General features: G+C 42.4%; 1 protein-coding gene across 2 annotated transcripts in view; it reads left to right on the plus strand.

The window, feature by feature from the left end:
- Positions 1-3497, plus strand: part of SCARA5 (scavenger receptor class A member 5) — a 122454-nt gene extending 118957 nt beyond the window's left edge. For both annotated transcript variants that reach the window (XM_072796162.1, XM_072796163.1), the window contains exon 9: positions 1375-3497. In XM_072796162.1, coding sequence (XP_072652263.1) covers positions 1375-1511 — 137 coding nt within the window. In that variant the 3' untranslated portion in view covers positions 1512-3497. The remainder of the gene's footprint in view (positions 1-1374) is intronic.
- The last annotated feature ends 9065 nt before the right edge of the window (positions 3498-12562 follow it).

Consider the following 12562-nt stretch of genomic DNA (forward strand, 5'->3'; position numbering starts at 1 on the left):
GAATCAAGATCTGTCCCACCTGTTGTAAATCCTTACTTTTTCTGCTACATCAGTGTTTCTCAAACTTCAATGCATAACCTCTTGGTTAAAATATAGATTCTGGTTCATTTGTCCTAGGTGAGACCCAAAGTTCTGCATTTCTAATAAACTCTGGGTAGTGTTGATGCTGCTGATCCAGGACCACACTTTGAGTGACCAGGCTCTAAGCCACTGCTTCTGTCAATGTCCTAAGGCTTAGTCATGCTTCCAGAGGCCTCCTAAATGGGCTCCCATCATCTGGGGCCTGGCCTGACCATTAGCACAGAAAGCATACCAGCACCACGGGTGATGGGCTTGCCAACTGATCAGTGGGGGCTCCAGGTGACTTCTGGTGCAGCCCACTCCCCTCTCCACTGACCCCTCTGACCCCAGAAAAGCCCTCTCTATTGCCTCCTGGAGCCTCACCCAGCTGCCCTATTCCTCTGACATTCATTGAGGAATTTCAGTGCCAAGTTTGTATCTCTCAGGGCTCTGGGACAATCCTAGGAAAGCCAACTAAAGCCTACTAGCAGACCAGCAGGTTTGTTTGCTTAAGATCAGGTAAACAGGACTGATAGATTGTGTTAGGGACTTTATGCTTTGGGAACTGACCTAATTACTTATAATTAGGGATGCTTCTGCCTGTCATTAAATATATGTCTGGCTATAATGTTAAATTCTGGGGTCCCTTGCCATTCCAGCACAACTATTTTGGGCTCATAGAATGGAACCATCTGCTTTAAATTTCATAAGATTGGAGGTAATGTTGGCACTGACATACTTGGTTATGGGGCACTGTATCTGTACCATCCAAGACCTGCCAGACATTGTCCCTCATATTAGGCCACGCTTGAGTACTCATCAACAAAGACTGAAAGGCATTATATCTCAAAAGCCACAAGGTGTCTCAAAAGCCACAAGGTGTCTCATTTAAAGTGTGGGCCAAGACCAACTTGGTCTTGAGTTCAGACCCTGGTGCTTACAAGCTGAGCAACCTTGGACTGACTGCATCCTGAGCCTCAGCTCTCCATCTATAAAAATGAGTGTATTAATGTCTATCTCACAGCACCATGATAAGGATGGAAGATCACACATGTGAGATGTCTGACACATAAGAGATACCAATGAATACTGCCATCACCACCATTATAGTTATTCTGCCCTCAAGAAACTGGGCCTAGAAAATGAGTATTTGGTCTCAGTGGGGTGGAGAGGGCAGGTGGGAACCATTAGATTTGAGAATTGCCGGCAGAGCCTGGGACAGCCTGGTCAAGAACAGACACAGCAATACTCTGTTTTCTTCTGTCCTGCTCTCCTGCATATCTGCTAAGAAACCATGTGGACTTGTCCCCACAGGCACAGGGAGAATTTGGATGGATGATGTCGCCTGCAAGGGCACAGAAGATACCATTTTCCGCTGCAGCTTCTCCAAATGGGGGGTGACAAACTGCGGGCACGCTGAGGATGCTGGCGTGACGTGCAACAGACACTGAAAGTGGGCACAGTCCACAGTCCAGTCCCTGCCGCCGAGCCTCCTTTCTGCATTCCTGGGGTGGGGGCATCACTTGGGACCTTGCCTCTGCCCTGCTCAGTCCAGCACCTCCCTAGCCCCAAATCCCTGTCCCAGGCCCATAGTGGCCTGTCGTCATTCTCCTCTTGGACATCAGCTCCAAAGTGCAACTCTGGGATCTACTGCCTGTCTCTCCCTTCTACCAGGGGTCCTGCATGTGAAGCCCTGGTCAACTGGATCGTCATTTTGCTCAGCCTTCTAAATACCACGCATCAGGACTCTATATCCATGCTCCCCTTTGGTCTGTCAGTTAAATGCTGAGAGTATGCTGGAGAGAAATGCAACAGGTGGAGATGAGAGGGAGGCCTGACAGGTCATTTACTCTTCAGATAATTCCCTTAGTTAGGCCATGAGTTTTGACATCTTCCTTCCCAGCAAACGATTCATTCTTCCCTCTTTGCCTCTGTACACCATTTGTTAATTCGGAGAAGTGATATAGAGGATGGGCCAGCTGTAGGAGTGTGAGGGAAATGCACATCACCTGCAGGAGACAGCCTGGGTTTGGAGAAGGGGAGTAAAACTGACATTCATTAAGTGACTACCGTGTGTACTACATAGCATCTTGGCTGCTAAATTCATTTATCTACTTTGCAGCACTCCTACAAGGCTTGCTAGCTTGGTAAGACCTTACCTCTAGATAGCACTCAGCTGACCCATTCACCTGGCCAGAAAGCCAGAAGACTGAGAATGACTGTAACCATTTTTTTCTACCCGAATCCTAGTGTGTCTTTACTACACTTGGGCAAGGAGCTCGGGTACACGACATGTGAGATTACAAGATTCCATACTTCAAACCTACAGAGTATAAGATCAGATATGGACCGGCTTCCAGGCCAACCACCCATATTGGAGGAAAGCTGATTTGGAGGATGACAAGGGGTCTGTCCGGTGAAACTGAGACCAACACTCAGTCACCTGGCAGTCAAGGTTAAGACCAAGTCACTTGTGTCTCAGAGCTGTTTGGAGGTGATGATATTGAACCTTCCAGACCTCTTTGAGTGTGCTCCTGTGATCAGAACACATGTCCTGATGGATCCTGTATGGAAGTAAGGATTCCCTATAACCTCTAGCAGAAGAAGGAGCCACAAGGCTCTGCCAGTCCTCAATCTGCACCCTTCTCCTAGCAACAGGGGGATCATATTCAGCTTTTGACATGAGGAGGAAGTCAAACCAGACCATATACATGTTCTAGGACTGGGGAAAGTACGTGGTAGAAAGTGAGCACAGACTTACCTCCTTTGGGGGAGTCACAGACTGAGTCGAGCCTTGGATACACAAATTCCTGTTACGTGGGATGAGCATCGGCTTAGCTGGGGGAAGTGACACCTGGGACCCTCCAGGTACAGGACCAGCAAAGCTCCTGGCTGACAACTAAACCAATATGTACTATTGGTGTTTTTTTGCTTACAATATGCTTGTTATCCATTAATGTCCTAAAGATCAGAGACTCTCCTGATCAATTGCTATGTTTACATAACACGCATGTACTCATGCATCTTTTCCCAGAACCAATATATGTATGCATATATAAACATGGCACTCTTTACTACATAGCTCAGAGCATTACAAAGTTTGCATTAAAAAAAGAAATAGTGAAGGTGAGAGATGTCACACTGAAGGAAATAAATTCCGAGTCAGTTCTGGCAAAGAATCCAGTTATCCCATTGATGGAGACCCACATAACTTTCTTACTTGGTCTTTTCACAAGTCTTGTTTTACATCAAATAAAAATCACAATGATAAGTGTTTGAACCTTACTCAAAAAGTCTACTAGTTTACATATTAAGAGGACATGGAAATAACCATGGACCTGGATTTCAGGGACTAAAGGAAATTAGGCCTGGCCTAAAATACATCAGACCTTTTGTAAGAAAGAATTTCAATAAAGCTAAAAATATGTCACTAACAAGTTTTGCATCACATTCTTTCTCCTGAAATTCTGGTGAGTGTGGGGTGAGCTGGTAAAAACTTAATGGTTTGACTATTTGTCACTGGGGATTGTTAGAATGAGCAGCTTATTAGAAGCTGCCTTCAAGTGTACCTGGTTGGCTCAATTGGCTAAGTGTCCTACTCTGGGTTTCAGCTCAGGTCATGATCTCAATGTTGTGAGATTAAGCCTTGTGTCAGGCTCTGCTCTGGATGTGGAACCTGCTTGGGATTCTCTCTCTCCCTCTCTCTCTCTGCCCCTTTCCCCCACTCAATCTCTGAAAGAGAGAGAGAGGAAATGAGAGAGAGAGGAGCTGTCTTCATACTTCTGGAGGACAACAAAACACAGTCTAGACCAAGAACATGGTGGAACATGACATCTCAAGCCTTAGTAGGTGACCTAAGGAAAGAGTCCCAGGCAACAGAAAAATCAAGGCCCAGCTTATAAGAGAATTTCATTTTTATTCAATCAAGGAAAGAACACCTATTTATTTACTCACATCTCCAGAGTTCATACTTGGGAATGAAAGAGTGCTTCCTATAATTATCTTCCCTCTGTCATAACCAGAACATCGTCCAAAGTGCTTGAGACATATAATTTCAAACATTGAACAACATGTAACACAAGACTGTGATACTTGAGAAAAGGCAACATGGTGAAGTGAGCTTACCCTGGCTTAGGCTCTCTGTCAGACTGTGGCACAGTGGAGGGGAGCTCTGAGTCCAGAAATATTACTAAGGCAAAGAAACAAAGATCGAAAGTAGAGGAGGCCAAGATGGCTGGAATTTGCAGGGCACAGTGCTCAAGAGTAGAGAACTATACAAAGAAAGTTCCAGAAACGGGTTCCCTTGACTTGTCAGCTGAATAACAATCTGTGTGAACCCCTATGCGGCCAGCTAAAACAATTTCTGAGGAAAGTATCATTATCAGAGCTCAGGCAGAGCTGAGAATTGTTCAAGTTCCCTCCAGGCAGAGTGGGAGAATCACCTAGGGGACTGAAAATCCTTCTTGAAAGCTCTTTAGCCTATTCTACTTGGGGGGATGGGGTGTGAGCTGATGGAGAGGGATCAATAGAGCCATAGTCAAACCCCATCTAAGCTCCAAAAAAGAGTGGAAGGTGGAGGGAAGGGAGAAGAAAAGGAGGGAAGGGAGAGGGGTATTCTAAGGGTTGAAAGGAGAACCATTTTAAGAAGAGAAACACAAGTGATTCACACATTTGACATTTGCTAGAAATGTTCTCTCTTTAAATCTCAGGTTGAATTCGTAGGTTTTTAGGATGGTTTGAAAGTTATCTAGGTAAGTTGGTGGAGCCAGGTGAGTTGAGGACCCCTACTCCTCCGCCACCTTGCCCCCCCCCATAGATCTATTTGATATAAATGTGACTGTCATAAAACAATGTAACTGGAGAAACTAAGGGGTGCTTATGGTAGAGAAAGTTTGGGCTCCTTTCCACATATCAAGTCCACCATGGTGGTTGGTTTAACTACAGCACACAAGGGCCCCAAGGGTTGGTTCTCACCAGCATCTGAAGTGAGACAGTGGTTCCCTATAGACATTAGACAGGGCAGAAAAAGAAGAGTCATTGTCCTTCTCCATGAGGGCTGTTCCTACTACTGGCTGAGTTAAGCTGAGGATGAGCAACAAAGAAATAATTCCAGAAAAATAACGAACATCTTTAATAAACATTCCCTGGCTCCTTGCATGGCTCACTTCCCTCTAGGCCTCACCTGTGTCCACACCAGGATGCTCTCTTAATCCCACCTTGTGTTCTCCTCAATGAGCAGAAGAGTGTGCTGGCTCTGTTGTCTACCAGGGCTTCGGTCACTGGGAGCTTGTTCTAGGTCTGAGGGAAAGAACTCTCCCTCCTGTGATGGATGGATCCAGACCAGTTTTACCAGGCACAGTGAAGCACCTTCCTCTCTGAGGAAACTCATGCTCTACCCACAGGAGAATGGTTCTGACACAGTTCTTCCCTTCTATCATGTGCATGTTTATTGAATAAGTATTCACTGAGTATCGACTGTGTGCAAGGCCCCATACTACGTAGAAGGGATAGAGTGGTAGACCAGACCCATTTGCTTCCTGCCCTCACTGAGCTTCCATTCTAGCTTTTATCCTTTTAACAGGCTTTCAGCATGACATTAACCATAAGAAAATAATAATGTCCCACAGCAAGAAATGTACAGGTAAAAGGGACAGTGGTTGCCTGCCAAACTATTTATGCAAAACACAAATAGCCCAATTGTCTAAAAAATTATCTTCCTGCTAGTGAGACGACAGTAGCACAAGTGGCTCTGGTAATGCAAATAATCATCAATAGGAAATGGGGATGATTAAACAGTAAGTATACATGCCCATTCATTCAAAATAGTAGTAAATAAGCAGAAATCATATGACAGATACCACGGCTAACACCCCTTGAGCACTTGCTGTGTGACAGACGAGAATGGACTCCCTGAATTTTTATAACCACTGGTTCTGTTCTAATCATCCCAATTCTGTAGGGGTGGAGAGGAGACTCAAGTCCTGGGAGGATCATACAGTGGAGAAGGTAGGACTTGAATCCAAGAAATCTTAAACTAACACCATACATAACACAAGCAACCATGGTACTAGAATTCTAAGAGGTTAATCTGAGGAAGGGGGAAATGGAGACCATAGACCAATTATGAATACATCATATTTCATCCCTTGAGTCCTGTTAACCTGCTTACTGAAATAAACCGTTGTGTATTCCATTATTTACGCTGAAATGATCCTGATGCATTGCTTATAAAGTGAATGCACAGCAGGCCCTTTAACAAGGATCAACCTGGGGCACCTGGGTGGCTCAGTTGGTTAAGTGTCTGCCTTCAGTTCAGGTCACGATCCCAAGGTCCTGGGATTGAGCCCCCCATCGAGCTTCCTGCTCAGTGGGGAGTCTGCTTCTCCTTCTCCTTCTGTGTGCTCTCTCTCTCAAATAAATAAGTCTTTTAAAAGCAACAACAACAAGGACCAACCCGCACAGAACAATCACAGACTCCCTCTGACCCCCAATGGACTCCCTAAAGAAGCTGCAGGCTCTTTCTTTCTGGCCAATTCTGGGAGATCTCAGCTTTTCAGAGCCTTTAAAGGAGTTAGACGAGGGTGAAGTTATGGAGTTGCCAGGGTCTGTTCTCCTGCTACATCGTAAAAGGAGTCCATCTGTGATTCCAAATACTTTTGGTGTCTTTCTTTCTCTTCCCATTCTACTCAGCACCTTTGGTCTTTCTGAAATGATTCCTAAAATCTTCCCTCATTGCTAAGGATTTCAACTCAAATCATTTTTGGGTATAATTTCTTCCCTCTCTAAAATCATTTGACATATTTATTTATTCTTGTATCACAAATCAGAGTGAAAAGGAAGTTGTTTGACATTTGGAGCTGTATAACTTTATGCAAAGAAGAATGTCAGGCGGGTCCCACCACAGTACACGCTAATCATAGCAAATGGGGTAACATTTCCCGAATCAAGATTAAGAGCCATTTACTATTTACACTGAACAGATTTCCTGAGCTATCCAGTTCCAATCAGACAAATATCTTATTCCTTCCATGTGTTTCTGAAACATAGTTATACACAAGCATAGAAAACCAGAAGGTTAAGAAATCTTTCTCAAAGGACAGTCTTTTGAGGTCCTTCACAAGTAGCTTATTACTGGGCAGTAGAAGGCAAAGGGCAGATGGGATGTCTCCCTATTTGCAGAGAGAGGGGTGTGTCAGAAGAGAGTGGGGTCAGAGTAGGACATGAGGTTAAATGATGGGGAAAAGAGATGATTTATGTTTTGCAAGTAAACCAATGAAACCGACTTTTCTGGAGCTTTTTATGAGGAATTAGAGTTTCAAGTTGGGGACCAGAAACTTCAGATTCTGTGATATAAACAAGCCCAGAGAAAGGCGATTGGAATCGGGGCTCTTATTATAAATAGTGGGAGTCCCTCTCCTACAGTCACCTTCTTATCTACAATTGTAGGCATTAGTATCTTCTGACAGCAAGATTCCTCATCTAAGAAACAAGACGTTTGAGTATGTGATTTGGTAGTTGTTCCATATACTTAGTTGATCAATCTCCTCGGACACTGTGCCTTCATTTAGGGTCATCTCTCACCAGCTGCCTTATATAGGCTTTTGCTGGAACAGCACAGCCAATATAAAATCTAGAGCCATCAACTTTCTACTCATTCCAGTAAATGTCAAGCCAGAAGTCTTTATTAGAACAGTTACATATAATATTTGCTCATTTTACTAAAATGATGACCAAAACAAACATTTGATAAGTTGTCCAGTCACATACCTACTTGTCTGTGTGACATAATGCCCATTCAAACTCTAACCTTTTACAAAGATTCCACTGTAATTCCTTGCTTCTTTTAGAGCCCAAAGCCCTGTACCTGTGTTCCTTTGTCCTATGCAATGGCTGCTCTGAACATCTGTGTCAATGTTTAAGTTAGTTGTCTCTTAGCTCCAAACCCATTGTAATACTCATCTTTGAGATACTCTGTGATACTTCACAAACTGTACTGCTTTGTGGGCTCCCTGTTGCACTCTTCATGTAGGCAGCACCAGAGGGAGACTGTGAGGCTGGAGAACAGAGAAAGGCTTGATCCTGTCTGCTCCTCTGCTGTTCCAGGGAGAAAGCTGTTCCCTCTGTGAGCTTTCCTTGTTTGCTTGAGGTTTCTGTAAACATCACACCAGCATGACATCTTCCTGTAACATCCAAGGTGCCTTCCTGTAGCATCAGCTGGATTCAGACTGCAGTTTTCCCAATGCTTGTGGAACCAGCCTCCTCATGCTCTCTCAGAGACACTGGCACCGACCTCCAGTATCCTGTCCAGGTTCTGCGTGGCACCTCTACAGGACTTTTCTTGTTCTCACAGCTACATGGATGATGGTTGCTTCCTACAGCTGCTACCACCATGGTCTCATTGAATTCCCCTTTTGCACTTTTAGTTCTCTCGTTAACAGCTCTTTATATTGAATGTTCTTTCAAATAACTGGTATGGTTTTGCCTTCTGGCTGGACCCTGATGGATACAGCAATTGAAGCTTTAAAAAAAATCATTGCCAGGGAACTCTCTCCTTTAAAGACAGCCACCAAAGGCCACCATTTTTTTCTAGACTAGGTCACATTTTTAAGCACTTAAACAAACAAGCAAAAAACCCAAGATTTTGAAACACATCAATAAATAAAATTGGCTCTCCCCTCATTTGGACTCAAAGAAGTAGAATTGAAATTTGTAAGGTACTCTACCTGTGACAGCCTTAAAACAGTTCTGTAGGCTAGTATTTCCATCTTATTTATTTTTTTAAAAGATTTTATTTGTTTATTCATGAGAGACACAGAGAATGAGAGAGAGAGAGAGAGAGAGAAAGGCAGAGATACAGGCAGAGGGAAAAACAGGCCCCATGCAGGGAGCCCAACGTGGGACTCAATCCAGGGTATCCAGGATCACACCCTGGGCCAAAGGTGGCGCTAAACCGCTGAGCCACCTGGGAAAAGTATTCCCATTTTATAGATAGAGTGACCTCGAGAAAAGACCATAAGCAAACCAGGATGACAACCAATAAGCGGCAGAGGTGAGACTTATTTATGCTCAGATCTAAACCCAAAGGCATACCATGTTGCCTCCACAAGCTAGATGGCATGGATCCATCTCTTCTCAAAGGAAAGGAAATGAATTAATTCAAACTGAATACATATGGTACAGTACTAGAACATAGGAAAGTGGGTCTTTAAAAAATGAAGAAAGCAGCATTCTTTGCCTCCAGAAAGCTCTCATTCTAGTGGAAAAGACAAGATAATGCCAATGTGGTCTTAATTAGTGCAACCCTAAGGAGTGGGGAAAATTGCAATGGGTAAGAACTGACCTTTCTTTTATGGTTGGTGTTATGAACAGTGATCCTTGAACAAACATGTCATTATTAGCTCTTCTTTAGCAGTCAGTAATTGACTCTGCTGTGGAATATCAAGAATGTGGAATGTGAGAGGGGAAGAAAAGAAAAAGAAAAAAAATTAAGAAAAGAAAGGAAACTGTATTTATTGGTTACCTAATATTTGCCAGACACTGTGCTCCATGTTTTACATACATTGATTTATTCAATCCTCATGGCTACTCCATGAGGAGAAAATTATTATTATTCCCATTTTATGGATGTAAAAAGGGAAGCCCAGAGGAGTTAAGTAATTTGCCTAGTGTATGTAGCTATTCAGGGGGTAGGGTTAGGGTTTAAGTTCCTGTCTTGACTAAGGCCAGGGCCACAGGCCTGGAGACAAGATGTTGGAACTGAAAGATTTAGGAAATGATGCTTATCCTTGATGTTTCTGGCTCTCCATAAAGCAAAATGAAAGATAAGTTTATAAACAACTATCTTGTGCCTCATCTATGCGTCCAACACACTATTGAAGCTCACAAAGAAAGGAGATAGGAATTCCTTAGGGTAAGAAAATTAGATTCATTCTCTTGCTGACATTTGTGCTACCGTGTTAGGAGGGGGAGCCTATTCTGTTCTTCAGTGTTTTGGAGTGTAGATTAAGAAAGAATTTGCTGAAAATTTAAGCAAACAGGCATTTTTTTGGGCAATCGGAATTGTAATTCAGGAGACATAAAATCAGGAAGAAACCTAAACTGTCTGAGGAACACAGAGAGAAGCAAAGTAATAAAGGAAAAAGGTTATAAGAGTAGTTCTCACTTAGGTCTGCTATGCAAAACAGAGATTGATATTAGATCAAGTGAGGTTGGTTGGGGTAATATGCAAATAAGGGATTGAAGCTTGTTAAACTGAACTGACCCCTTTCCAAGTGAAGAATGGGGATGATCCAATTGCCATAGTAAGGAGGAAGTCAAGTCCAGGCTGAGGGCTTGTGGCTGGCTTAAAAGCTCTAAAAGTTCATAGCTCTTCCAACAAGGATGTGCATAAATTCTTCTTCCCATATGGCCTCCTGACCCTATTTTTAAAAAGACTCTTAGTTGGGCTTGCTTGCTTCTTTTTGAAATCTCCTTTTACAATAGTGAATAGTATGTCTATCAATCTATGGTATGTCTGTCCCACTCTTACAACCTATCGTGAGTACACCCTGAATCCAAATATTGCTGCAAAACTTGTCTTCACTTCATCTGATTGCTGCTGCATGGACCAAGCCTATCTTGGAAGCAATGGTCACTCCTAATGCTTGCAGGGAATGTAAATACCAACAAATTTCTGTTGTTTATCTTGACTGCCTCTCAGAACATAATGCTGGTATCATGCTAAGTGATCCCCTCCCTGCCAGAAGGGAAAGTAGGGAGGAATAAGGGGGATGAAGGTGCTAAAAACTCCACCTTCCAGTAGAAGCATTTAGATGAGGCAGGCCTATTGGTAAATAAGCAGTCTTCTGAACAAGTACATTCAAGGTCATATAGATACATATTCAAGGTATATAACAAGGGCTCCTTGGACCTCTTCCACCTAGTTGATTGACAATTACACTTCTTTGTTTCTCCTTCCTCCCTCCAAACAGTATATATGTTATGCCTAATTTATATTAAGAAGCCTAATTTATATTAAGAAACTGAATGATGGCCTGCTTTTAAGTTTCTTAATTTGTACAATAGCTGGAAATAACATGTCCACATGTTTGTTGAAACTTTTCATTAAGACAAGCACTCTGCTAGGTTCTGGAGACATAAGTTGACAGTCTGTTCCAGCCGGGTCTCAAATGATTGAAAAAAAAGAGACACACTCTTACTGGCTCACCTAAAAAGTTGCATGCCAGCCACACATTACTTGGTCTAATCAGCTGTGGCCAAGCTAGAGGAGCCAACCACAGAGTGCAGTCACATAGTACAGACTCTTTGCCTTTGTATTATGGTTTTTGGAAAACTCAGATGAAATTTAGATGAAAATTGAAGTGAAATTAGAGATAATTTTTCAATGCCAAAAAAGGCATCAAGAACTTGAACAGTGCAATGATCTCTAAAGAAATAGAATCTGCAGATGGTTTAATAGGTAAGCTCTAACAAATATTCAAAGAACAGAGCTTGCAAATCTTAAACAAGTAATTCCAGAGAAGAGAAAAAGAGAGAACACTCCCTCAACTCATTTGATGAAACTTGAACAACCTTCATGACAAAAACAAGACAAAAATTCATGAATAAGGAACAATTATAGGTCAATCTCACCCATTAGCATAGACACAAATATCCTTAACAACATATTAGCAAATGGAATCCAGCAAAATGTAAAAAGCATTCTACATCATGCCAAGTTGCATTTATCTTAGGAATGCAAACTTGGTTTAACATTAGAAAATCTATTAATGTAATCATCACATCAATGGATTAAAGGAGAAAATGTGTATGATTATCTGGATAGATGATAGAAAATTCAGTACTTGAGTTGCTTGGGTGGCTCAGTCAATTAAGTGTCTGATTCAGCTCGGGTAATGATTGCAGGGTCCTGGGATGGAGCCCTGCATTGGGCTCCCTGCCCTGAGAGGAGCCTGCTTCTCCCTTTCCCTCTGTATTGATCAAAAGCTTATAAAACATATACCTGAATGCACATATCAACAATTTTCCTCTTAAACATCAAAAACAAGGTAAAAATGTTTAGCTATCTCTACAAACTTTCAGCAATGCAACAGACATCTTTGCCTCTGCAGTAAGAAAAGAAAAAGAAATAAAAAATGTGAGGATTGGAAAGAAAGAAGCAAAGCTAAGTATTTGCAGATGATATGATCTTACACACAGAAAACTGAGAATATGGATGAATTATTAGAATTAATATGGAAGTTAAATGGAAAGAAAAAGAGATGTAAACATGCAGTCCTTCATTCTGATATCTACTCACCTTCAGGTATACTGCTAATTCTGAAGTTTTAAAAAAATGAAAAATTATAATCCAGTGTTAATTTTCTTTTTTTTTCAGTGTTAATTTTCAAGCTCCTCAAAAGATATGAATAACAGCCAATTGCTTCCATGAAGTGTTTAAACAGATGGAGCACAGAGCACTGTGTTGGGGCCCACCAAGCCCTGGACCATGCAGCCCCAGGCC

Source organism: Canis lupus, chromosome 24 (assembly GCF_048164855.1).
Source record: "Canis lupus baileyi chromosome 24, mCanLup2.hap1, whole genome shotgun sequence".
NCBI lineage: Eukaryota > Metazoa > Chordata > Mammalia > Carnivora > Canidae > Canis > Canis lupus.